Source organism: Abramis brama (assembly GCF_963993115.1).
Source record: "Abramis brama genome assembly, chromosome: 7".
Classification (NCBI taxonomy): domain Eukaryota; kingdom Metazoa; phylum Chordata; class Actinopteri; order Cypriniformes; family Leuciscidae; genus Abramis; species Abramis brama.
This window is the reverse complement of record NC_139969.1, coordinates 39260647-39284563: the sequence shown is the minus strand read 5'-3', so window position 1 is coordinate 39284563 and position 23917 is coordinate 39260647. Positions and strand designations below refer to the sequence as shown.

At 39.0% G+C, this 23917-nt stretch overlaps 2 protein-coding genes across 4 annotated transcripts in view; both read right to left on the bottom strand.

The window, feature by feature from the left end:
• LOC311087287 (sucrase-isomaltase, intestinal-like) overlaps positions 1 to 1516 on the bottom strand; it is a 30233-nt gene extending 28717 nt beyond the window's left edge. The window contains exon 1 of one of the 2 annotated variants that reach the window (XM_084120593.1): positions 1405 to 1516. The gene's annotated coding sequence lies outside the window, so the exon portion shown is untranslated. The remainder of the gene's footprint in view (positions 1 to 1404) is intronic. The other variant, XM_084120594.1, reaches the window with a different exon arrangement.
• Positions 1517 to 2282: 766 nt separating this feature from the next.
• Positions 2283 to 23292, bottom strand: LOC311087290 (uncharacterized protein). Of its 2 annotated transcripts, XR_014607207.1 has the most exons (6): positions 23242 to 23292; positions 12791 to 12946; positions 10026 to 11937; positions 7506 to 7683; positions 3179 to 3272; positions 2283 to 2612 (listed from the first exon to the last, which is right to left on the bottom strand). XR_014607207.1 is itself a non-coding variant. In XM_084120596.1 (5 exons), exons 2-4 carry the CDS (start codon positions 12837 to 12839, stop codon positions 3206 to 3208), a joined length of 2028 nt encoding a protein of 675 aa, XP_083976722.1. In that variant the 5' UTR covers positions 12840 to 12946; positions 23242 to 23292; the 3' UTR covers positions 2283 to 2612; positions 3179 to 3205. The 2 variants fall into 2 exon arrangements, 1 of the variants encoding a protein (XP_083976722.1); XM_084120596.1 differs by lacking the exon at positions 7506 to 7683.
• Between the last annotated feature and the right edge of the window lie 625 nt (positions 23293 to 23917).

The following is a 23917-nucleotide window of genomic DNA, read 5'->3' as shown; positions in this document are numbered from 1 at the left end:
GCAACATACACATTTCAGGGTGGAGGAGACAGCCTTCGCTCCAACCCGTGCTGCAGGAAGGACATCACAGTCCTGATCGGGCATCTTCGGGGGTCTTCCTTGTGGGAATAGCACCACTCAACGAACAAGTTCCACTTCAACGCATAGAGGCGCCTCGTAGAGGGGGCTCTAACGAAGTGATGGTGTCTACAACCGCTTGGGGTAGACCACCAAAGTCCTCCGCATCCCCTCCTAGAGACCAGACGTGGAGTTTCCAGAAGTCTAGACGCGGGTGCCATAGGGTGCTCCGTCTCTGAGAAAGCAGGTCCTTCCTCAGAGGAATACACCCGGGAGGGGCTGTCGTGAGGAACGCTACACGATTGAGCACGCCTGGGATGTGAATTGAATGAAGAGACCTCAGATGCTTCTGGAAACCCCAATATTTTGTGTACAGTTATTTGATTATGCCATCCAGTATCATGGATTCGCTCTCTCTTGTTTCAAACAAACGCAGCCTCTGCCATTTTGTAACTATTGTTTTGTACACTTGCATTTAAATTGTAGAAAATCAGACTGTCACTCACTGGTTCTTTAAGGACTTTTGACAAACTGTGGCGCCCCTTTTTAGATTATTTGCTGGCTAATTCTCAAGACACTTGAGCTGAGCACCTGCCCACCGCACTGGTCTCGAGTTTCTCACAGAGGAGCTTCGGAAGCAAAAAAGGAGGAGCGACGACAGTGAAGGACAAGAGAGGGCCAGGCCAAGACATTTACTTTATGTTTTGTTTATGTGTGTGTGGCAGTCTGAGGTCTGCTGCTTTTACTTTCGTTTTATTATTAAAGTGTTGAAACGTTCACCAGTTCCGATCTGAAACTTTGTTTAAAAAAAAAAAAACGTTGATCCACGCTTAATGCAATGCAAAGAATGCACAACATCTTGTTATCCTCAGAGGTGTCTCTATCATTTTGTTGCTTTAGTAAGATCATCTGCATAAAAAACAACTACATGATTGAATCGGTGGGCGGGGCTATGATGTAAAAGTGGGTTTTGATCTTCTGCAGATATGACGTCATACTGAGACTAAATCAGAAACTATTTGTTTTGGGAAGCTTGGTCTCGTTTTTAGGACTAGCAAGGAAGTTCTGAGTTTCATCTTCTGGTTCCATGAAAGAAAAAAAAAAAGAAAAAAAACTTGCTTTACTATACAATATTTAATTAATTCTCTCAATGTTTTCCCAATATTAAGTAACTAAAAAAGACATTCTTTCCTTCAGTTCCTTTGCAATCTAGAGATATTTTTATTTGTAATAATACATGTCTGTAAAACCCATGTGATCACATTTAAATTAATATTCTGCTTGAGCTCTAAACGGCACATTAACACTAACATTACCTGTTCATATTGTTTTAAATTGACGTATTACCTGGAGTCTCTGTGTGTCCGTGGTATATTTAGAGATTAAATCTTCTGGTAAAGTCTTCAACTGAAGACTGAAGCTCAGCAGATCTCTGTAGATATTTACTCTCAGGAAAAACTGCCCTCTGCCCTCATGGACCCAGACTCTTCATATTTGGCTAAGACTTTTTGTGCTATAAACTTTTTGTGTATTACATATTGCATACAAACATTGATCATGTGAAATAATGGCAATAATGGTCATTGGTAAAAAAATAAAAAACATTTTTTTTTACCTTTGACTGCAGTTAAACTACACAAATAAATGTGTAATAGATGATACAAAAAGGGTTTTCTCCAAAATATGTGTGCTAAAATGATTGGTTAGTTGGGTCTTGAGATCAGAAAGTCTCCAAAACTATGATCAGACCTCACCTATATAACCACAATGTGTTTGGTAAGGTTGCAATAAAAAGCCTTTGGTGACATCAAACAGCAAACTCATGTTTGCCAGACATTACTGGAGCTTTCAATAGTACTGGGTTTGATGGTCAGATGAGACTAAAATAAAGTTTTGTGGGAAAAAATCTGTGTGAAACCGTAAAAGCTCCCTTCATTTCTTATGTGGACATTCCCACATATGGTGAATTTGCAGAAACTCCTCTTTGACAGTTTGTTTTGCTGTTAATATTTAGCTAATTTTCTGCTTGTTCTTTGAGACAGATAACAAGTTCAATAACATTTTTGCAGAGCAATGGCGATGCACAGATATTTTAAGGGGACGGTTGCCAAACCAAGAGAAAGGGCACAGGATCACTGATGTATATATTATGGGACATGAATGTACTGTAAATTGCATGACTAAAAATGAAATGATATTATTAATATCCAATGCACAGTAAATAATTCTTAGTAAGGCAAAAGGAATTTAATAGGAAAATGAGCAGGCCTGACAGGCATTGGTAAAAAAACTGAAAAACATTTTGCTGAAGGTCTAAAGTTACTTCTCAGTCAAGGAACAGGTTTGATCATCATCTATCCTGACAAAACTACTACATTTTCATTATATTATTCGTATACTTTTCATCGTCCAGGATAAATCACAGATTTCAGTAGACTGTCTGCAGAACAAGATGGATGTGGTTTCAGAGCGAAAGCCTGAGCCGCTTCTTCCCAGTGTGAATCTCATGTGAATTTTGGCTTCTGTTTTTCCTTCCTTGTTCACGTCCATCCGGTCTAAAAGAAACATGAAATAATGTGAGATTTCAAATGGGAGACAAATGTGAAGTGAAAAGTGAAGTTTAAAGTCAAGATCACTGATAGATTAACAGTGATTTTAATCCCATCAAATCTGGTCGACAACTGCGGTTCACGATTATGATCTATTTTAATGTCATAACGATGATTTGTGTTATAAATCAGTATTTTGGTCATGAAACTCTATATGGTGCAGGCTTAACATGTAATCTGTAAGCAATTGCATCGTTTCCTACACGGCACGAGCTGATTGGCGTCTAAGCTATGCAAAAATGTGAGAATTTGTTGACAGATGGTCCTTTCAAACCAAACGTCAATATGTGTTGCTACTGAAGTTAAAGCTAATTCATGCCTGTACAATAGAGGGCGCCACTTGCACTTGAAAGAAATAAAATGTTTAAAAGTTCAAAGTTAAAATAATACACTTGGGTTATGAGCTTTAGTCTGTCATTTTTTATTCTAGACCTGAAACAATGTAAATCTAGCAAGCATCAACATTTTCTTCAGCATGATAAATGAATGAGGACTCGAGAATAAACACCAACCTCTTTGTTCTTCAGTATCATGATGTTTCATTCTGCAGGTTCTGCATCACTGGGGTTATCTCTGTCCTTTCCTTCCAGATGCTTTCTGGTAGTTCTGCCAAAAACACAAACAAGTTTCATTTAACAGATAAATAATCAATAATTCAGATTTCAGTTTAACACAGTTTGTCCTGTTTGCCTGAGTTGTTTACTCTGGCTTGAGATGTTTTTCCCATTGAATAACTTTAACAGTTATTTACTTCTCTTTACATGTTAGAAAGTCATGTGAGTTTTTCCATTTTGCCTAAATGTTTGTCTTGAGAGCGAGTGAGTCTCTGTTTAACTTTACAGAATGAGCTCCAGCACCTCAAGCAGGCGATAAGCAATCATTTTGAGTAGGGATGCACTGATTACAATTTTCTAGGCCGATTCCGATTTCCGATTTTTCATTCAGTTTGACCTGCCGATACCGATCTTAGCCGATTCCGATTTCTTTTTTTTATAAAACACCATATACTTTAACCCAAACTGAATAATAAAAAAAGTTTAAATGGGTAAATCTTCTATAAATATTTTTGAATTAATTTTCTTTTCTGACATAGCCTACTCCAGTTCTTGTTAAAACACACTAGACATGCACATTTTTTAAAAAATTGAAAAAGACATGAAAATTTGCAGATAAAATCGGCTTAAGTCAGACTGACCGGCCAGTCGCCGTCATGGCCGATCACGTGAAAATCGGCCAATTCCAGTCACCAGCCGATCAATCGGTGCATCTCTAATTCTGAGTAAAAAATAAATTTGCTGTTAGACCTTAAGTGTAAGTTGTCAAATTCTACATGTAAAAAAAGTCAATGTACTTTTTAGGGCTGTCAAATAAAAATTCGAATTTCGAATATTCGTCGAATTTAAAAAAAACCCTGCACATTCGAATGCAAAAACCGTACATTTGAATTTTTGGTGTGTCAAGAGGCACACGAGATATGATGACGACGTAACTGACGCGGCGTGTTTTGTTAGCTTATACAGAATACAGTGTGGTGCGGCTGCGTTGTTCATTTGAAAAGTGGCCGGAAAAAGACTGACGTAAACCCTCTCAGTTGGTGGCAAAAATCACGCAACGACATACTTGACCATACCTGGTACATCGGTCAGAGATGAGCATGTGTTTTCATCAGCTAAAAACATTGTCAACAAAAAGCGCTCAGCACTCGCTGCAGATCAAGTCTGGTGTTCGTCTGGTGTTTATGACAAACAATATGTAGATGTGTAGTGAGTAGAATTTGTTTCTGAATGGACGTTTTCTATTTTGTGATGTGTTTTCTCAGGTTACTGATGCACTTACACCGTTTTGTGTCTAATTTTCCTTGCATCCACATTAAGGAAATTATATTTTATTTAACAACAATTGTTTCAAAAGTTAATGCACTTTAAAAAGTGAATTCCATTTCAATTACAGATCCGATGCCTGATTTGGTTTATATTTGCTTAATTGCGCTCGCTTTCGCCCTCTTTCTGCTTGCGCCCTTTTCCTGTAATATTAAGTATTGCCTTTAGAATTAGAATATAATTAGAATTTTGCCGATATTTAAGAAAGAAATTCGAATTTAGCTTTTCAGCTGTTTTGTCAGCCGTAGTACTTTTATGAAAACAGAAACTGTAACTAATGTGACAGACTTTTTTACAGAGGTGTTCTAATCTTTTCATTGAACTGTGAAAAAAGCTGACCAAAGTTATGTGCTTTTGGTCACATGTCCAGAGCCACTGCTCTTACATAAAACTACCACTTGGTGGCTCACTAACAGACTGTGTTACTGACAGCGAATAAAGTCCAAAGTATACTTCCGTTTTTTTTTTTTATGCGTATGCTAGCTTTAGCACAGTCGAACGCCTTTCTAACATCAGGAAGGATCTGAAAGCATTCCTGATGTAGCAGTTTATTTTTAGTAATTTGTTTTATTGTTTATATCCGTTTATTATTATTATTGAAATTATTATTATTATTATTATTATTATTATTATTATTATATGTGAAATTATTATTTAATTATTATGTGCATTTACATATTTGTATTTTATTTCTATTTTGTTTGAGTATTGTCCATGTGTCGAGTTTTAGTGACATCACATAGGGGTGGGGGAGAGGAAACGTTGTGTTTAATAAACAAAATAACTTTTTGAAAATAAAGATGCTGTTTGCACCAAAGCAAATACAAAAATATGAACTGCTGTTTGAAAACACTGTTTGATGATTTATCTACACCCTAACAAGCGGGAGTCAAAACACACAACAGACCAAATCATATGTGAAAATCATATTTCTTTCACAAATCTTTTTTGCGCACAAGATTTAGTGGCACATGACACAATCTGTCGGCACATGGCACAAGATTTAGTGGCACATGAATCAATCCGTCGGCACATGGCACAAGATTTAGTGGCACATGACAATCCGTTGGCACATGGCACAAGATTTAGTGGCATATGAAACAATTCGTCGGCACATGGCACAAGATTTAGTGGCATATGAAACAATCCGTCGGCACATGGCACAAGATTTAGTGGCACATGAAACAATCCGTCGGCACATGGCACAAGTTTTAGTGGCACATGAATCAATCCGTCGGCACATGGCACAAGTTTTAGTGGCACATGAATCAATCCGTCGACACATGGCAATATTGATTAGAGATTAAATATTCAATTATCTCACAGTAAAGGCCTGCCGTCATCTGGTCCAGGGCTTCTCACGGAGCTGGAAGAGAGGGCGAGAACTGAGGGAAAAACAAGCTGCCCTAAACATGCCACAGAAGGCTCTGATTCATGATGTGGTGACTCGATGGGTATCTACTGGTGGTCGACCGATATATTGCAACATGATTCTTCAAGTAGAGGGTCCCACAACCCGAGGAATCCAAACACTGAGGCAGACAATGGTGCAGAGCTTGGAAAGAAGGTTTTCCAATATACTGCTGGATCCTCGGTATAAAGGCCATATGTTTACAGCTGCAGACACACTGGATAAAGCCAAAAAGTGGATAGTGGAGGAACATGCTACTGCCTCAGCACAACCAGAAGTCACTGCCACACACGAAGGTGGCCAAGGACCAACTAGTCCTCCTAAACAATCAAGGAGAGAGGCAGAGGAACCCACTGGTATTGTTGATCAAATTTATGCCAACATCCTTGGAGCTCAAACACCTCTGGAAATGAGAGTGAACATCACAGAGGAACTGAATCTTTACCTTGGGGAGCCACTTATTGACCGAAAGAGGGGTCAATCACTGGAATGGTGGAAACTTAATGAGTCACGACTGAGCCTCCTTGCACCATTGGTAAGGAAATATCTCTGTCCTCCGCCCTCAACTGTTCCAAGCGAGAGAGTATTTAGTGAAGTTGGGGAAATTTATGAGAAGAAGAGGAACAGGCTCACTGGAGAAAATGCAGAGAAACTTTGTTTCCTGAATTACAACTTGCCACTGTTAAACTGGAACTACTGACTAATGGGACTGGTGGTAACGCTGTGAGCACTTTAGTCTTTAAAAAGCACTTTAACAAGAAACATTTTATTTTTGTAAACATAGTTGAGTGTGTGTAAACCAAATAAGTGCACTTTGTAAAAAACACAAGGCTGCTTTCATTTGCACTAAAACTTTATTAATTGAAGCGTTACAGTACCTCATTGCATTTGTTTGCATTTTGTTCAAGTTTTTCACCATATCATTTTTGTAAATATTTAAGCAGACAAGAAGCTGCACTAAAACGTTATTTATTGAAGTGTTACCTTACCGTTTTGTTTACATTTAAATTTCTAAGAATAAGAATATTGCATAAATATTATGTACAATAAATGTTCATTTAGTTTCACCAATATTCTTTATGTCTCTTATTTACTGTATTCACATGTATTGTATCGGCCTCATATCGGCCAAGCAATCAAGCCTGTCCTGGACCACATGAATTCTGATGTTCTGGTTGAAAAGGACACAGATACATCCCTGACTAAGGAGATGAAAAAGTTAATGAGAGAAGACCTCAAAAATAGATACTCAGAGAAGGCAAAGAGAGTCATGAACATGGCTTGTTTCATTGACCCCCGCTTCAAAAGGAGCTCTTTAGATGAGTCTGAGGCTTCAGAAATTGAAACTGACTGTGTCCAGGAAGCTATGAAGCTGGCTGCACAAGTCAGGGATGAACCACAAAGCACCTCCACCAGCAGCATCGGAGGGGAAAGGTCTAGCCGGGTTGCTGAGAAAGATAACTTCAACAGCAAGGCAGCAAAGAGGTGAAGAGGGTCAGATTCCAACCACTCCAGAAGACAGTGTGAAAGGAGAAATCAAAGTCCTACCTGTCTCTGCCCCCAATTCTAGCAGAAGAGGATCCACTGGTGTGGTGGAGGGGCCATGCATCAGAGCTGCCTCACCTTGCCAGGGTTGCCAGGAAGCTTCTGTGCATCCCAGCAACCAGCGTGCCATCAGAGAGAGTGTTCAGTGCCAGCGGGCACATCGTCTCCTCAAAGAGCACTACTAAACCAGACAAAGTAAATATGCTGACATTTTTGCATTTCAATCTCAAGTGAACAAAGATGCATTTATAAGATACAGGATGTTAGGTCAGCTGCACTTTTTTCTAATTAGAAGAAGAGAACAGACATACAATCAATCATTGCTGTTCATTTGATTTGTTTACATATGGTTGTATTGTTATTACATGCACATTGCTTTACTTGTGTTGTTTTTATGTGTGCATTTAATGTTCTTATTTAAGGTACTGTTCATTAAAACCTGCACTTATACCTCTAACTCTCAGGGCTCCATGTTAATGTTCATTTAATTTTTATGCTTAAAAAAGTGCATCCGTTGGCACATGGCACAAGTTTTAGTGGCACATGAAACAATCTGTCAGCACATGGCACAAGTTTTAGCGGCGCATGACGCTATCCGTCGGCACTAGGGGTGCAACGGTTCACATTGCTCACCGTTCGGTTTGTATCATGGTTTTAGGTTCACGGTTTCGGTACGGTAAATTATGTGCTATGTTCTGAAAAAAAAAAAAAGACTACCGTCAAAAAAAAAAATGGAAAAAATAATAATATTCTAACTACAAGCAATAGCACAAACACAATAGAGCAAAGATACTTTAAATTAAAGATTAATCCTTATTAGTTACAAAAGCTATTTAATCAAGAGCAGTGAGTGATTTCCTTGTCTTTTGTTGTTTTATTAATATTAAAAACACAGACAGCAGGAATATTAGGCTGCTGTCCCTTTAAGGCATAGGCTAATACACAGATCCAGTACACTGATACTGATACACATGCATTGTCTTTCTCGACGGTTTACGTTCACTTAAAACACAGACTGTGTTTGCTAGAATACTTGCCAAGACGGGCATGTTGACATAATTTGTGTGTGAATTTGTCCATTCAAGAATATTTGCGCGCTGTCTGAGATGGGGCTTTCTGTGTGCGCGCTTCAGAGGAGTTCACACACAAATCTTCTCACAACGCGTGCAAGTTATCTTTCGGCTTAGTTTACACACAGATAGTAACGTACTGTTCTGTTCTGGTCTTACCTGCGCTCGCACGCTATCAACACCTGAGTGATGACGGCTTAAATGACTGATCGTATTAGAGTGTGCAGCACTCCTATTGAACAAAGTTTACAAAGAATGAATGGTTTATTCACGTTTTTGATCATCGCTGTCATAACGTATTGGAAAGCAAGAATGCGTAACCATCAACAGAAACATACATTATCCGAACTCTGTCTGTTTTACGTGTATTTTCAACAAACCATAATAAAGATAAAGATACGTCGTCAGAATGGGGGCTGATCCATGGGTGGGTTTTTTACAGAGAACCATTGCAACCCTACCACACACAAGCTATAGGTGGATAAGAGAGAGAGATAGAGCCAATTTAATGGATGGGGATTATTAGGAGACCATGATTGATAAGCAGTAATGGAGGGAATTTGGCAGGGACACCGGGGTTACACTCCTACTCTTTACTAGAATTGCCATGAGACTTTTAATGACCACAGAGAGTCAGGACCTCGCTTTAAGTGTGGGGACACAACAAGCTGACGTCAAAGAAATAGCGGAATTGAAAGCTAACTGTGTTGTCGCCTCTCATGGCCAACATGTTGGTCAAAAAACACACGCTTAAACACAATGAAAGGTATACAGCCGGCTGTCAACTTGCAGGTGCGTTCATGTAAGGAAGTAGCTCTCTATATTAGCTGGTGTCTATTTTCGTCAATCAAAACACAAAACCAAAACTAGGACTGCAGATACACAAACTGTAAACTTAGCAGCATTTGCTTACCATATTAATCATGCCGATCACTTTCTTCATTCCACTCATATTATTATTATGAAACTATTTGAGTGATGGAATACTCCGGTAAGATGATGTAAAATTATAATGCATTCAATCTGGACCGTTCTGACTTCTTTGCTCACTGTTTTACTATTATGGACTCATTCACTTAAATGAACAGCCAATCGGAGCTCTCTCTCACTGACAGGCCGACGGTGCTGAAAAAACTAAAGCCGACTTGGTGTGTCCTGGGCTAAACGTCTCATCTGAAGCACAGTGCTTGTTTCAGTATAATGTCTCGGTCAACATACTGAGCCTTTGGGACCCGAAAAGACCACAGGGTGAGCAGCGCCCCCTGCTGGCCTCACTAACACCTCTTCCAGCAGCAGCCCAGTTTTAACAGGAGTCTCCCATCCAGGTACTGACCAGACTCAACACTGCGTAGCTTCAGTGGGTGACCAGTCTTGGGCTACAGGCTGATTTGTCTGTGCCTAACTTACACATAAGAGAATTTATTTGCTCAGCACATAAAGATTAACTACTAACCGTGATCTCAGACTGCGGTGATGTGGTTTCTCCACCTCATGGATCTTCATGTGTAGTTTCAGTCGAGTTTTAATAGTGAAACTCTTTCCGCACTGATCACACGTGTGCAGCTTCTCTCCAGTGTGGATCTTCTCATGTGTTTTCAGATTGGCTGACTGACTGAATCTCTTGTCGCAGTGTGAACACTTGTAAGGTTTTTCTCCAGTGTGAATTCTCTGGTGCTGTTTTAAATGGTTTGCTGAAATAAAAGTCTTCTCACACTCAAAGCACATGTACTCTCTCACACCAGAGTGTATTTTCTCGTGTATTTGTAAACTTTGCCGCAGTGAAAAACTCTTTCCACATACAGAACATGTATGTGGCTTCTCCTTTGTATGAACTACCAGGTGTGCCTTCAGGACTGATGCCCTAATAAATTTTTTGCCGCATTGCTCACATGTGAACGGCTTCTCTCCAGTGTGGATTCTCATGTGACTCTTAAGATTTTCTTTGTGTAGGAAACTCTTTTCACACTGATCACATGTGAACGACTTCTCTCCTGTGTGGATCATCATGTGACTCTTAAGGTTTGCTGGTCGGATGAAACTCTTCCCACACCGATCGCATACATGCGGCTTCTCTCCAGTGTGAACTCTCATGTGAACCTCTCGACTATGTTTGCGTCTGAAACTCTTTCCACATTGATCACAAGTGAACGGCTTCTCACCCCTGTGGATCATCATGTGTTCTTTAAGGACTCTTGATCGGGTGAAATTCTTCCCACATTGATCACACTTAAAAGGCTTCTCTCCAGTATGAACTTTCATGTGAGAATCAAGACTTTGTTTGTGTGTGAAATAGTTTCCACATTGTTCGCATACATACGGCTTCACTCCAGTGTGGATCCTCATGTGCCCCGTAAGACCTGATTGTTGTGTGAAACTCTTCCCACATTGATCACATGTGTATGGCTTCTCTCCAGTATGAATTCTCATGTGAACATGAAGACACTGTTTGTGTGAGAATCTTTTTTCACACTGATCACACGTGAACAGCTTCTCTCTGGTATGAACTCTTGCGTGAATTTCAAGACCTTGTTTTTTTGAGAATCTCTTCCCGCACTGATCACATGTGAACGGCTTCTCTCCTGTGTGGATCCTCATGTGAATATTTAGTTGACGTTTCCTTGAGAAACTCTTCCCACACTGATCGCAAGTGAACGGCTTCTCGCCCCTGTGGACCATCATGTGTTCTTTAAGGTTTCTTAATCGAGTGAAACGCTTCCCACATTGATCACACTTAAAAGGCTTCTCTCCAGTATGAACTTTCATGTGAGAATCAAGACTTTGTTTCTGTGTGAAATAGTTTCCACATTGTTCGCATACATACGGCTTCACTCCAGTGTGGATCCTCATGTGCTTCGTAAGACCTGGTTTTTGTGCAAAACTCTTCCCACATTGATCACATGTGTACGGCTTCACTCCAGTATGAATTCTCATGTGATCATGAAGATGTTGGATGCTAGAGAATCTCTTTTCACACTGATCACACATGAACGGTTTCTCTCCTGTATGAACTCTTATGTGAATTTCAAGACCTCCTTTGTATGAGAATCTCTTCCCGCACTGATCACATGAGAACGGCTTCTCTCCTGTGTGGATCCTCATGTGAAGCTTTAGTCTATGGTTCCTTGAGAAACTAATCCCACACTGATCACAAGTAAACGGCTTCTCTCCTCTGTGGATCCTCATGTGAATCTCTAGACTATATTTCCTTGAAAAACTCTTCCCACACTGAGTGCAGGTGAAAGATTTCTTGGTGCTCGTTTTCTTTAAAAATTTCTTTTTAGTCTTTGTTCGACTCAACTGTTTTTCTCCAGGTTTGACATGATGTCCCTCCTCGACTTCACTCTCCTCGTTCTCTTCCATCAGGTCTGAAATGAAAGAGAAAATTTCCTTTTCAGTACATCAAAACAATTCAAAAAGAGGATCATGAAGTAAAAGGACATAAAAGTGAGCCCTAATGTAACAAAGTAGACAACTGCTATAAAATGTTATGATCAGGGGCGTTTCCTCTGAGGAGGCAAGGAAGGCAGTGTTTCCTCAAGAAAACTAGATGAGAAAATAATAGATATTACAGAAAATAAAAACGCAAATATTAAAAAATGTGACATTAAAAAGTGTAAAATTCACTTGTTTTTAAAAAGTCCAACAGTGACACCAGCCGGTGAAGTTACAGCAGGACTAAAACAGAACAAAAACAGTCAATATTGCATCTAAAATGTAAGTAACTTGTAAATGTAAGTATGACTTAATTTCAACTGTTTATTGAACAGTTGTATGGAATCAATGTCTAGTAGATCCATGTTGGTCTAGTTGATGATGTTCAATCATGCTAGTCATTTTTTTTTTTTGTTATTGATTTTCTAATCAGGTTACTTGTCAGGACGGGCAAATAAATTTCTCGATTACTTGTCCCTTCAAAAAATCCACAAAAAATGTAATAAATATTACTCATCTCTATAGAACGTAAGCATATGAGAAGCTATCAATATTTCTCCAAACCTGGACGTAATGTCCAAACCTTAAAACAATGTTTAGTTTGATGTGACCAATTAAATATGAACCACCCTTTACAGACCATTTGTTGAAAACAAACAAACAAGAACATTTTTGTACCATTTGATAGTTTAACTAGCCTATTTAACTAAATGTGATGAAGTGTTTTTAAGCTGTATAACATGAATGTTTTTCAGTATCATGATTGAATGAAGAATAAACACCAACCTCTTTGTTCTTCAGTATGTTTCATTCTGCAGGGTTCTGGATCACTCATGTTCTTTAATAAACTCAGTCTTTGAAGATTTCAGCTTTTCCTGATGTTTTGATGCTCGTCTTCACTTGTAGGCTGATGGCAATATTCCAGGAAATATTGGTGAATTGCTGTGGGAGAAGCTTCATTAATGATGTGATTGCCATAGGATCATTAATGATGTAAATGATTAATGATATACAGTCAGATATCAAGAAATATAGAATTGAATACAAGTAATGTAATATCAATTATTGAAAATATAAATAATGGTAAGAAAAACAGTTGAAAGCTTAAACAGAAATAAATGTAGGCTACATATTTGTAAACAGATTCCATTAGTCTGTTGACACCAATGAAATGAGCTTTAAGGCTGCATTTACACTGCAGGTCTTGATGCCCAATTCCGATTTGCTGACTATATCCGATTTTTTTGACGACGCTTACATCATCTTTTAAAAGTGACCCATATCCGATATTTGCATTTACACTATACACTGCCAAAACAACCAAATGTAGACGTTCTGGCCCGGAAAATGAAGTAAAACAGCTCGATATTCAATGGATGCAGAAGCAGACAAAATTGTTATAGTGATGCGCAGATCGCGGTCATATCCGCGGGGGCTCTGTGGATAATCCGCGGATCGGGCGGGTCAAGTAGGCTAATAAAAATTACATTCTGATTAATTTCGGGTGGGTCGCGAGTGGATATGATAAATCATTATTAACGAAAATATTAACTACATTCTCTAAAATATGAGTATGTTCCATTCCAGTTTAAGTTTCAAGGGAGTAAAGCCTGTTTATGCCATTAAGAAAATTAAATTCTGTCAAATAAATTTTGTTTTAAAGAAATGTTCATTTAAAAGCAGCGCTCATTCATATTAGATGCGCACATCAACTGTCGAGTCCGCTGTTGAAGGTGACGATCATCTATCCTCACGCGCAACAACACATACGAATACATAATTTGACCATCGGGTACGGATACTTAAATCAGAGAAAATTATTGGTGCGGGTGGATGATTTGTTTTTGGCTGCGGATTCGGGTGACGTTGGAGTAGGGTGACCATATTTTAGTTTTCAGAAAACAGGACGGGGGCGTGGTTTGGTAGGCGTGGTTAAGGGGTGGGGGCGTGGTTGGGGTGAATGCATCAAAAAATACTTGGCAAATGCATTCACAACCTTGCAACTATGTTATTGTACTTTAATACATAAAGTAATACATCCCTTCCATTTAATGTTTGGCCCGCAACAATAGAATAGCCTACTATTAAAAAAAGTTTAGCTTTTAACACCTTTTACATGACACTATTTCTTTTCATGGCCATAGCAGGTTAAAAATCTACTTCAATCTACTAGTAAAACAATAAAATCAATCCTCCTGATGTTCTCTTGTAGCCTATACTTTCTTTATGTGGGCTTCTAGGTCGCTAGCACCTTTATTTGACACTGACACGTACGTTCCAGCTTTGCATTTCATGCATTCTGCTTTACACGGATCCCGACCGAAACGAAAAAACGAGAATTTTCTCTGTAAATCATTTGGGCTTTTCCCCCAATCTTTGTGGGGACTCTCCATAGACTTAATGGTTTTTATACTGTACAAACTGTATATTCTATCTCTTTACACTAACCCTACCCCTAAACCTACCCATCACAGAAAACTTTCTGCATTTTTACATTTTCAAAAAAATATAATTTAGTATGTTTATTAACCCATTTCCCTCGTGGGGACCGCTGGCTGGTCCCCACAATGGAGGTGATCTCATGTTTTACTATCCTTGTGGGGACATTTGGTTCCCACAATGTAATATAAACCAAAACACACACACACACACACACACACAGGCCTCTGTATTCTGATTCTGACGTGCGCTTGCCGCTGCGGAAGTGCAGATTAAGGAACGCGCTGATTATAACAAGACGGGGCGAAGCCGAAGCCGGTTTCATATGTTTTGTTTGCAAAGGCAAGCATGTATTTAAAGTACACGCTTAATGGCCCAATGAAAAATAATGAAAACCAGGACATTTTCATCACTTTATAAAAAACAGACAGGACGGCCAGGACAGGACTTGAAAACAGGACATGTCCTGGGAAAACAGGACGGTTGGTCACCCTACGTTGGAGCTCATCCGCGCATCTCTAATAATTCAGTGTTTTGCTTTCCGCACTATTTTCAAAAATCAGCAAAACATTGCTCTCGTAAGGCGGAGAAAAAAAATACTCCACTGTGTTGAGCCTTCGTCCTCCATCGCACCATTAATAAGTCATGTGATCGCAGTTGGTGGTGTCCACCTGAGTTGACGTCCCTTTTTTAATGACGTACGACTCGCATTTACTGGGGAATATCTGATTTGTCTGCTTACATGGCACACGCAAATGCACGTATCCAATTCATATCCGATTTATTACCACATATGAATGAGGCCTGAATCCGATCTGAGAAAATCGGAATCCATGCAGTTTTTTCCTGCTTACACGTACACTGGTCATATCCGATCTGTGCCACATGAGAAAAGGAAAAAATCGGAATTGGGTCACTTGAACCATGCAGTGTAAATGGGGCCTAAGTGTCAATTTACAGGAGAACTTGTAATAAATGAGGTGAAAACAAGAACTATTGTCATGAAATAAAGGGTCTTTTCAGCAGATCTGTTAATATTGACAAGCCATTCAGGATCATCAGCAGATCATCTCACTTTATTATACTTTATGATGATATATAATATATTACGTTATACTACACTGTAGTATAATATTAACCCTAACCAGATTATTTGAGTAAGTCTAAAAAATTGCTCTACTGAGAGACCATACTGTTATTTCTCACAATATCACACATGTAAAACATCACTAACACAAAAACCATCACTAACGACACTCATTTTCATCAATCACTACAGTTACAGTTTTGTACAGAAACTAACAAGGATCATAAAACCTTTAAAAAATAAAGAGCAACTCAAACAATAATGTTTACTGACTCAAACTGTATTCATAATTACATATATTATCATGCATGTATAGATTTAAAATGTCTCCCCCGAAGGACTTCCGGTTTCAAAATGAGCGGGTAGCACGCGTTCTACATCAGCTCCACAATAAATCCAAATAATATTACATTCAGAACATCTTTTAATAATCTTTATTGTTAGGAAAGGAACAAAGTTTTGATAATAATTGATTTTTTAGTATTGTTGATTTGGGATATTTGTAGTTAAACATGCCAGCCAAACCTTGTAAAGTACCGGATCAGGCCGTGTCCGCCTCGGACTCTGATACAGAAGATGCATCGGCGGAAAGTATTCAGGACGCAGGGTAATGCAGCGATTCTTAGTGCAATCTCTTCTCTACGCTGTGAAATATGCTCAACAACATCGGATATTGGGGAGATAATAGACTCCAAGATTGAACACCTCTTCGGATACAGTAACCAAGCTTGAACAAGAAGTGGGACATTTAAAGCAGGTGGTAGAGCAGCTTTCGGACAAATGCACGGACCTTGAAGGACGTAGTAGGAGACAGAACATTCTCATATTACACATCAAGGAAGGGGCCGAGTCCGGAATGAAACCAGGGACTTTACCATGCAACTTCTGATGGAGACTTTATCGCTAGATAATCTGCCACTTGTTGATCGTGCTCATCGCGCTTTGCGAAATCGGCCCGGGGAGGATGAACCACCGTGAGCTTTCGTTCTTCAGCTACACTACACTCACGAAATGGAAGAAATTTTGCAGAAGGATGCAAGATGCAATCCAAGATGCAGCAAGTCACTTTCAAGGGGCAAAGGATCAACATCTTCCTGGATTACCCGCCAGCAGCTGTAAAACGCTGCACACTTTACAAATGAGCTAGGGAACTGCTGAGAGACAAACCTGGTGTCAAGTACGGTCTACAATACCCAGCAAAACTAAGGATCTCATTCAACGGCAAGAAACATTATTTCAGGGATCCAGATTAGGCCGTCAAGTTTGCAGAAAACCGCTTTGGGTCCGGGTGATTGTTTTAAAGATGTCATGCATCCGAGATAAGTGCCAACAATACACTCTCTGAGTGTAATTATGTTATGATAAGTGTCAAATTTTCATAACCACGACCCGTTATATCTGTTCCTTTCTTTCCTTTGATTTTTCTTTGTTCTGAGATGTTCTTCTGAAATTCTGTATTGTGGGGCTGTGTTGATTATTGTTTGAAGGTCAACGAATAAGATATTTATGTTAGGTGTTTTCTAGAATTAATTTATCACTCATCGCTGTTCTGATACTAATTTGTTCATTTTCAATTTACCTTGTCTCGCGTCGCTGGTTCTAATTGTCGGTCAGATGACGGGGTTATTTTCAACTGCAACAGACATTTAAACTTCCACAGAGTCATTTATTTTTATTTTTGCCGATTAGGAATTATATACGTGCTCATACACCTTCATTGGACACTACATCACCCTCAATTATTGATAAATGTCTTGATCAGTGTAAAGGAAGTAAAAAGGCATTATCAATTATATATAACTTGCTGCAATCCTTTAATTCTCCCTCTACAAAATTTCTTAAGGAGGACTGGGAGAAAGTACTAGGAGTGGAAATTTCTGAGGAAACTTGTCTGAAGAGTTTAAAAGATATTAATGAACATTATATCAGTTCCAGACACTGCCTTATTCAGTTTAAGGTCATTCACAGACTGCATTATTCAAAAAAAAAAGTGTTTCGCCTCTTTGTGACAGATGTAGTTCACTAGATGCTGATTTATCCCATAGTTTTGTTTTTTGCTCCAAGATACAGAGTTATTGGAATGGAATTTTTGATGTGCTTTCAGAAATTTTTAGGGTGCAAATGCAGCCAGACCCGGCACTCATCATTCTGGCCTGACTTTCTGAACATATGCATCCATTGTCAGGAGCACAGCACAAATTGCTTGCATCTAGTTTAATTACTCCTGTTGTTCTGGAAGAAAAAAAGAGGTTCCTACTAGGGCTGTGACGGTGGCAGTTTTTTACCACCGCGGTAGTAAATGGACCAACTACCAGCGGTGTTGCGGTAGTTGGGGGGTTGTTTTGAAATAAAAAAAAAATAAAAAATAAATAAACAACACACTTAAGCCTGTAAAGCATTGAAATAAATAATCAGTAAAATACTGGTAACTTACATAATAAAGTTGAATCTAAAAAAAAAAAAAAAAAAAAAACACTTTCGTTTAATATTTCCACACAAAGACGTGTGATATAGCCTAGCCTACCGCTCTGCTTTGAGAGGGATGTGGAACACGAGCAGGAAAGAGACCATCGATCTCTTTTCTGATATCTTCATGTTTTCTACTTGTTGTAAAAGGTATGAAGAGCGAATTTTATCTTCCAAATGGGCAAGGCGTTTAGGCTATGTTTGCGCGCTGCCAGAGGAAGCCAAACTAAAATCACCCGCGCGCGCTTTACAAACTTGACGCACCTTTACAATTATATGTCTAATAACAAGCACAAACTGTGTTAAAAAGAATTTGACGTACAAGTAAAAATGTAGGCTATCTGTCCTACAGCGTTTTTCTAGGCTACTTTACCAGAGTAAAGAATACGAAAATAATAGACCTAATTAAAAGCGAACAAAGGAAGAAACGTTTATAATCCCCTTCGGAAATGGGTGAGACACGAGAGACGAAACGAAAATATGGGAAAAGAAACAAGAGATTCCATGCAGGGATGAGTCCCGATTTTTGAATATTCAATTAGTTTATTTAATTATAGAATATCTAATATGTTGTGCGATTATTCTCTAAAATAAAATCTCCATGTTCTGGTGCGATGCGGTGACGCGTTCATGTAACCGGAGGGTGACGCTGCCAATAACGCACATAACAGCTGTCACAAAGAACCGGCAAAAGTAATGATTATGAATGTGTCAAATATAGCAAGGAGACATTTGAATTGTTTATTAATAAAGTGGGGTTTTTTTTGAGTCAGTGTCGGGCTGCAAAGATGAAGTTGACGATGCTGATTCATCATCTTCGCAGTGAACGAGCCTATAGAGAGAGATGCACACTTCATACGGAATAAGCATAGTCGGTTTATTTTCGTTTTGAATTGTTTTGTTTAAAAGTAGACAATTCAAGCTTTCTATATGGAATAGGCCTAACTAATGGAATACTGTTAAATTCGCTGATAATCGGGTGACCAGATCGCAAACCAGAATTCAAAGCCGACAGTTTAAATTTATGGGCTCACGTACAACTCTCTCATTCGTCATGAATTAAAACTTTTCCATGGCTGCGAATCTGCGATATAACATTTAAATGCTAACCTATTTTTTCTTTTGTAAACAAAGCTTTGTGTGTCATAATATTAATGTAAAACAGAATTCACAAACAAATTTTTTTTTTTGGGGGGGGGGGGGGGACCACCGCCGGTAGGTACTCAGCCACCGCGGTGGTGCGGTTGTCAAGTTTGCCGGCACAGCCCTAGTTCCTACTGTCAAGTTATGGCTTGGAGAGATGTCTTCTACTTTACATTTGGAACAAATCAGATACTGTTTGAAGGGAAAACTTGAGCAGTTTGACAAAATCTGGCACTCTTTTAGCTGTTATCTAGATGGAAACCATGTGGATTAATGCATCTTTTTGATTATGTAATGTTTTAACATTCCTTCAAGTCAATGTAAACAGGTCGGGTATGGGATGGTTTGTTATATATATATATATTAGGGATGTAACGATATTGACGATATCGCGGTGGTAAACGTGTCTCGATATCGTCGTGGTTGGGTTACAATATTAAAAGGACAGGTGTCCGTCAAAAAGCAAGAGGAATAACCACAGTCCCGCGGAACAAATCATTGTTAACTACATAGACCATGATCCTTTGCGCTGCGTCGTCACAACAACCGTTGTTAAGCCAATAGGATTGCACGCTGTCCACACAAGCTCACAGCAAGCCAGCATGGCCGACAGCGATACTTGTAAGGATGAAAACAACAACCCCGAAGTTGAGATTGTGCCAGCCCCTGCAGCTTTTAAATCAGATGTCTGGAAACATTTTGGTTTCGCCGTGTCAAAAAACGCAAAAGGAGAGAAGGTGGTGGACAGACAATGGACTATGTGCAAGCACTGCCACAGTAAACTGCGATACAACACGGGAAACACAAGCAACATGCGAAGTCATCTGACGACCCATCATCCCGAAAAGTTTGCAGATTCTCTCACAAAGAAAGTCCTGTCCGGTCAAAAAACCCTGAAGGAGGCATTTTCAACAACTAGCCTATGCCACACAACAGCGCAAGGGCTCAAGAAATCACGAGGTACATCGCGGAATACATAGCGTGTGATTTACGTCCCTTTTCTGCAGTAGATGGCAAAGGATTTAAAAGCTTAGTGGCCAAGCTTGAGCCGAAGTATCAAATGCCGTCGCGGGCTCATTTTAGTCAAACTGTGTTCCCTGCTCTTTACCGTGAGACAAAAGAACGTGTCATGTTGAACCTTAAACAGTCTGAGTGCATTGCTATTACCACTGATGGGTGGACTTCCAGAGCGACTCACAGTTACATCACTATTACGGCACATGTTTTGACGAGTGAATGGGAAATGTAGAGTTACGTTTTACAAACTAGACAGCTTAGCGAATCACACACTGGCGTAAACATAGCCGAAGTCCTTAAATCTGCAGTCAAAGAGTGGGGGCTGGACAAGATTGGAACAAGGATCGCTGTTGTTACTGACAACGCAAGCAACATGCGAGTAGCAGTAAAGGAAGCCGAACTGTCCCCTCACATACGGTGCTTTGCGCACACACTAAACCTGTGGCCTCCCAAGCAGGTTTAAAGGTCAACGCAGTGAGCCGCCTCCTCGGTAGAGTCAGACGTGTAGCAAGTTTTTTTCACCGCAGTTCTACAGCCACAGCCGTGCTGACCACCAAACAAAAACTACTCAATCTCCCTGTACATAAACTCCTTATTGATGTAGTGACAAGATGGAATAGCTCTCTGGACATGGTGGAGCGCTACCTTGAACAACAACAAGCTGTTGCTGCAGCCCTACTGAGTGATGAACTGAGACACAAGTCACGTGAAACTGACACTTTGGACACATCTGACATTGCAAATGCAGAGGATCTTATAAATATTCTTTTACCAATAAAAAAGGCCACAACTGTTCTCTGTGATGAGTCGCAACCAACAATCTCTCTCATTTCACCACTAAAACAAATGATTCAAGACAGCATGGCCACAGATAATCACGACTCAAATGCCATTGGTCAGATGAAGGCAGCCATTCTGAAGGATCTTACTGACAGATACCAAGGAGAGGATGAAAAGTTCATGCAGGAGAGCAGTGCTTTGGATCCACGCTTTCGGACCTTGCAACATCTAGGCAGTGGAGAGAGAGAGGACGTCTTTGAAAGAATAAAGTTCAAAGCATCACAGAGATGCAACAACAGGTAAAAAATGTTAACGCTGTGCCATAGAGAAAATTGAGAGAAATACAATAAAATGTAACAAAATGCTAATATAATGTATTTTTATCATTTATGAACCAGGACCAAGATGTGCTGCCCAGGAGCCCACATCCAGCAGATCTGGACGACAGCAGCGCGAGCTTTGTGCCTCCTCTTAAGAAGCATGCGCTTGAGGACCTTCTTGGCTCTTCTTTTAGCAGTAATCAAGTCACAGGTGGAATTCAGGCAGAAATTGACTCTTACTGCAAAGAAGCATTAGTTTCTCTGTCTGCTTGCCCTCTTAAGTGGTGGAGAGACAATACAGGGCGGTATCCTATTCTGTCTTCATTAGCAAAGACCTACCTGTGTATACCCGCTACCTCGGTGCCCAGTGAAAGGGTATTTTCAACAGCAGGGGATATTGGAAATGCCCAGAGGTCTCTTCTTCTCCCTTGCAATGTAGATCTTTTGATCTTTCTAAAGAAAAACTTGAACATTAGCTAAAGGATAGTTCAGTGTTTTTCAGAAGGCTTTTTGCCAGACTGTTTAAGGATTTTTTTTTACTGTTTTTTTTTCTTCTCCCTTGCAATGTAGATATTTAGATCTTTCTGATGAAAAACGTGAACATAAGCTAAATGATAGGTCAGTGTTTTTTAAAAGGCTTTTTGACTGACTATTGTATTTAAGTTTAAGTTATGTTCCTAAATACCAGTTTTAAAAGGCTGCTTTTATTTGCCTTTAACATTTAAACCTGACTTAAAGGGGTGGTTCAGGATTTTCGACATCGGACCTCGTTTTTTAAGTGAGCCTGGTTGTTATTCATCAGTGGAGACAGTTTTCAAAAAAATTAATCCAGTCCTTACTTTTGGATAGTTCGCCTATGCTAGGCTAGCGCGAGTCAACGGTGCACGTTAGCCTGCCATTAAAAACAGTTTTACCCACTCCACAGTACACCAAAAGCAAATAAATTATAACTGTTTATAAAACTGTTTTTAATGGCAGGCTAACGTGCACCGTTGACTCGCGCTAGCCTAGCATAGGCGAACTATCCAAAAGTAAGGACTGGATTAATTTTTTTGAAAATTGTCTCCACTGATGAATAACAACCAGGCTCACTTGAAAATGAGGTCCGATGTCGAAAATCCTGAACCACCCCTTTAACTTGATCTTTGTTTGCACTTAAAGGGAATTCCCTATTGTTTACAATTGTTCTAGTTGCTTCTTAACTTGAACATTGCACAGAAGAATCAGTTATGCAACCAAATATTACTATACAGAATATTGATGTTCCTGACTACAACTTGCACTTTAAAAGCACTATGTGATCAGCGTTTTATGTTGTCATAATCCATAAATACAACAATAAATTGCCTGTTGACTGGCAAAAGCAGAATAAATGTCAGTATTTTTTCGCTATTATCATCACAAACACTATCGTGAGCTATAACAATACCGTGAGCTTTTCCACAATATCGCAATAAATATCGTACCGTGAGGTCAATATCGAAATTGTATCGTACCGTGAGATTTTGATATTGTTACATCCCTAATATATATATATATATATATATATATATATATATATATATATATATATAATTCTTTTTAATTTATTTTTTATTGGTAAAGAGACATCTGTAAGATTGTAAAAAAAGGTTTTAAATTGTCTTCCAATAAAACTTACTTGACCAAAAATTAAATAAATAAATAAATAAATAAATAAATAAATAAAAAGTCGCCTCCTCACAGATCTCAAACTTTGACTTTTGACTTGTCATTCAGTTTTTCTCACTATAAGACATCGAAAAAACACACAAAACCACTGAGGTCTGAATGAACTCAACATATTTTCCTCACTTGTTCGCTGCTGCTGCAGCACTAAATGTTTATTTCAGTAGAAAGACGCCAGAAAGACGCACAAGTAGCGCTGTGCCCGATGAAAACAATAACGAAATGAGTCTGTCGCTTAATCAAACTGTACAAAGTGTACCGTGAACTGCTCGACTCACCTCAGAAGACTCGACTGGAGGCTGGCTCCTATCGTTGCTTCTTCTTCTTCTGATTTTTAATGGCGGTTGGCAAACAACTTTTTAATGTGCATTACCGCCACCTTCTGAAATGGAGTATGGATCAAAATAGCCTACTTTACTCGCTACTAATTAAATAAATATCTAATAAAATTATTAATATTACGGTAATACATTATCATTCACAACATTATTAATACAATTTTACTAACAATTAAACTCATATCCTTCTAATGAGCCCAGTTTTATATTTCCTTCATTTCAAATCAATTTTTTTTCTTTACTTAGCCTATCTTTCAGAATCATCCTTTCCTGCTTACCTACGACAATTAATAATTACATGTTCTAATGTTTCACTACTATTACACTGCTCACACAACCCAGTTTCATGTTTCCCTATTATTTTAAGTGTACTATTTAATCCTGTAAAAAAGCAAAACGGACTTCAGGGTAGGAGATGGACTAAAAATAAACTCCTAAAACTTATTAAAACGTATTCTGGAAGATTAATTCTTCAAATAGTGGTAGAAGAGGATGTGGTGCTGGTCCTTCAAGAGTCACTCTCAATCTGTCTGTCTATAAAACTATATAAAAAAAAACAGTCTTCATGTATTTTACTACACTTCAGCTTGTGATTCTTAGTAGTGGGGGTTCAATC

Bases quoted from the DNA above. Each gene is read 5' to 3' on its own strand.
- LOC311087290 (XM_084120596.1), bottom strand. From the start codon at position 12,839: ATGAGTGATCCAGAACCCTGCAGAATGAAACATACTGAAGAACAAAGA. The intron at 11,938-12,790 runs GTTGGTGTTTAT...CTTTCATTTCAG, and splicing joins ACATACTGAAGAACAAAGAG to ACCTGATGGAAGAGAACGAG. The intron at 3,273-10,025 runs GTTAGTAGTTAA...TGTTTTTGGCAG, and splicing joins CACCGCAGTCTGAGATCACG to AACTACCAGAAAGCATCTGG.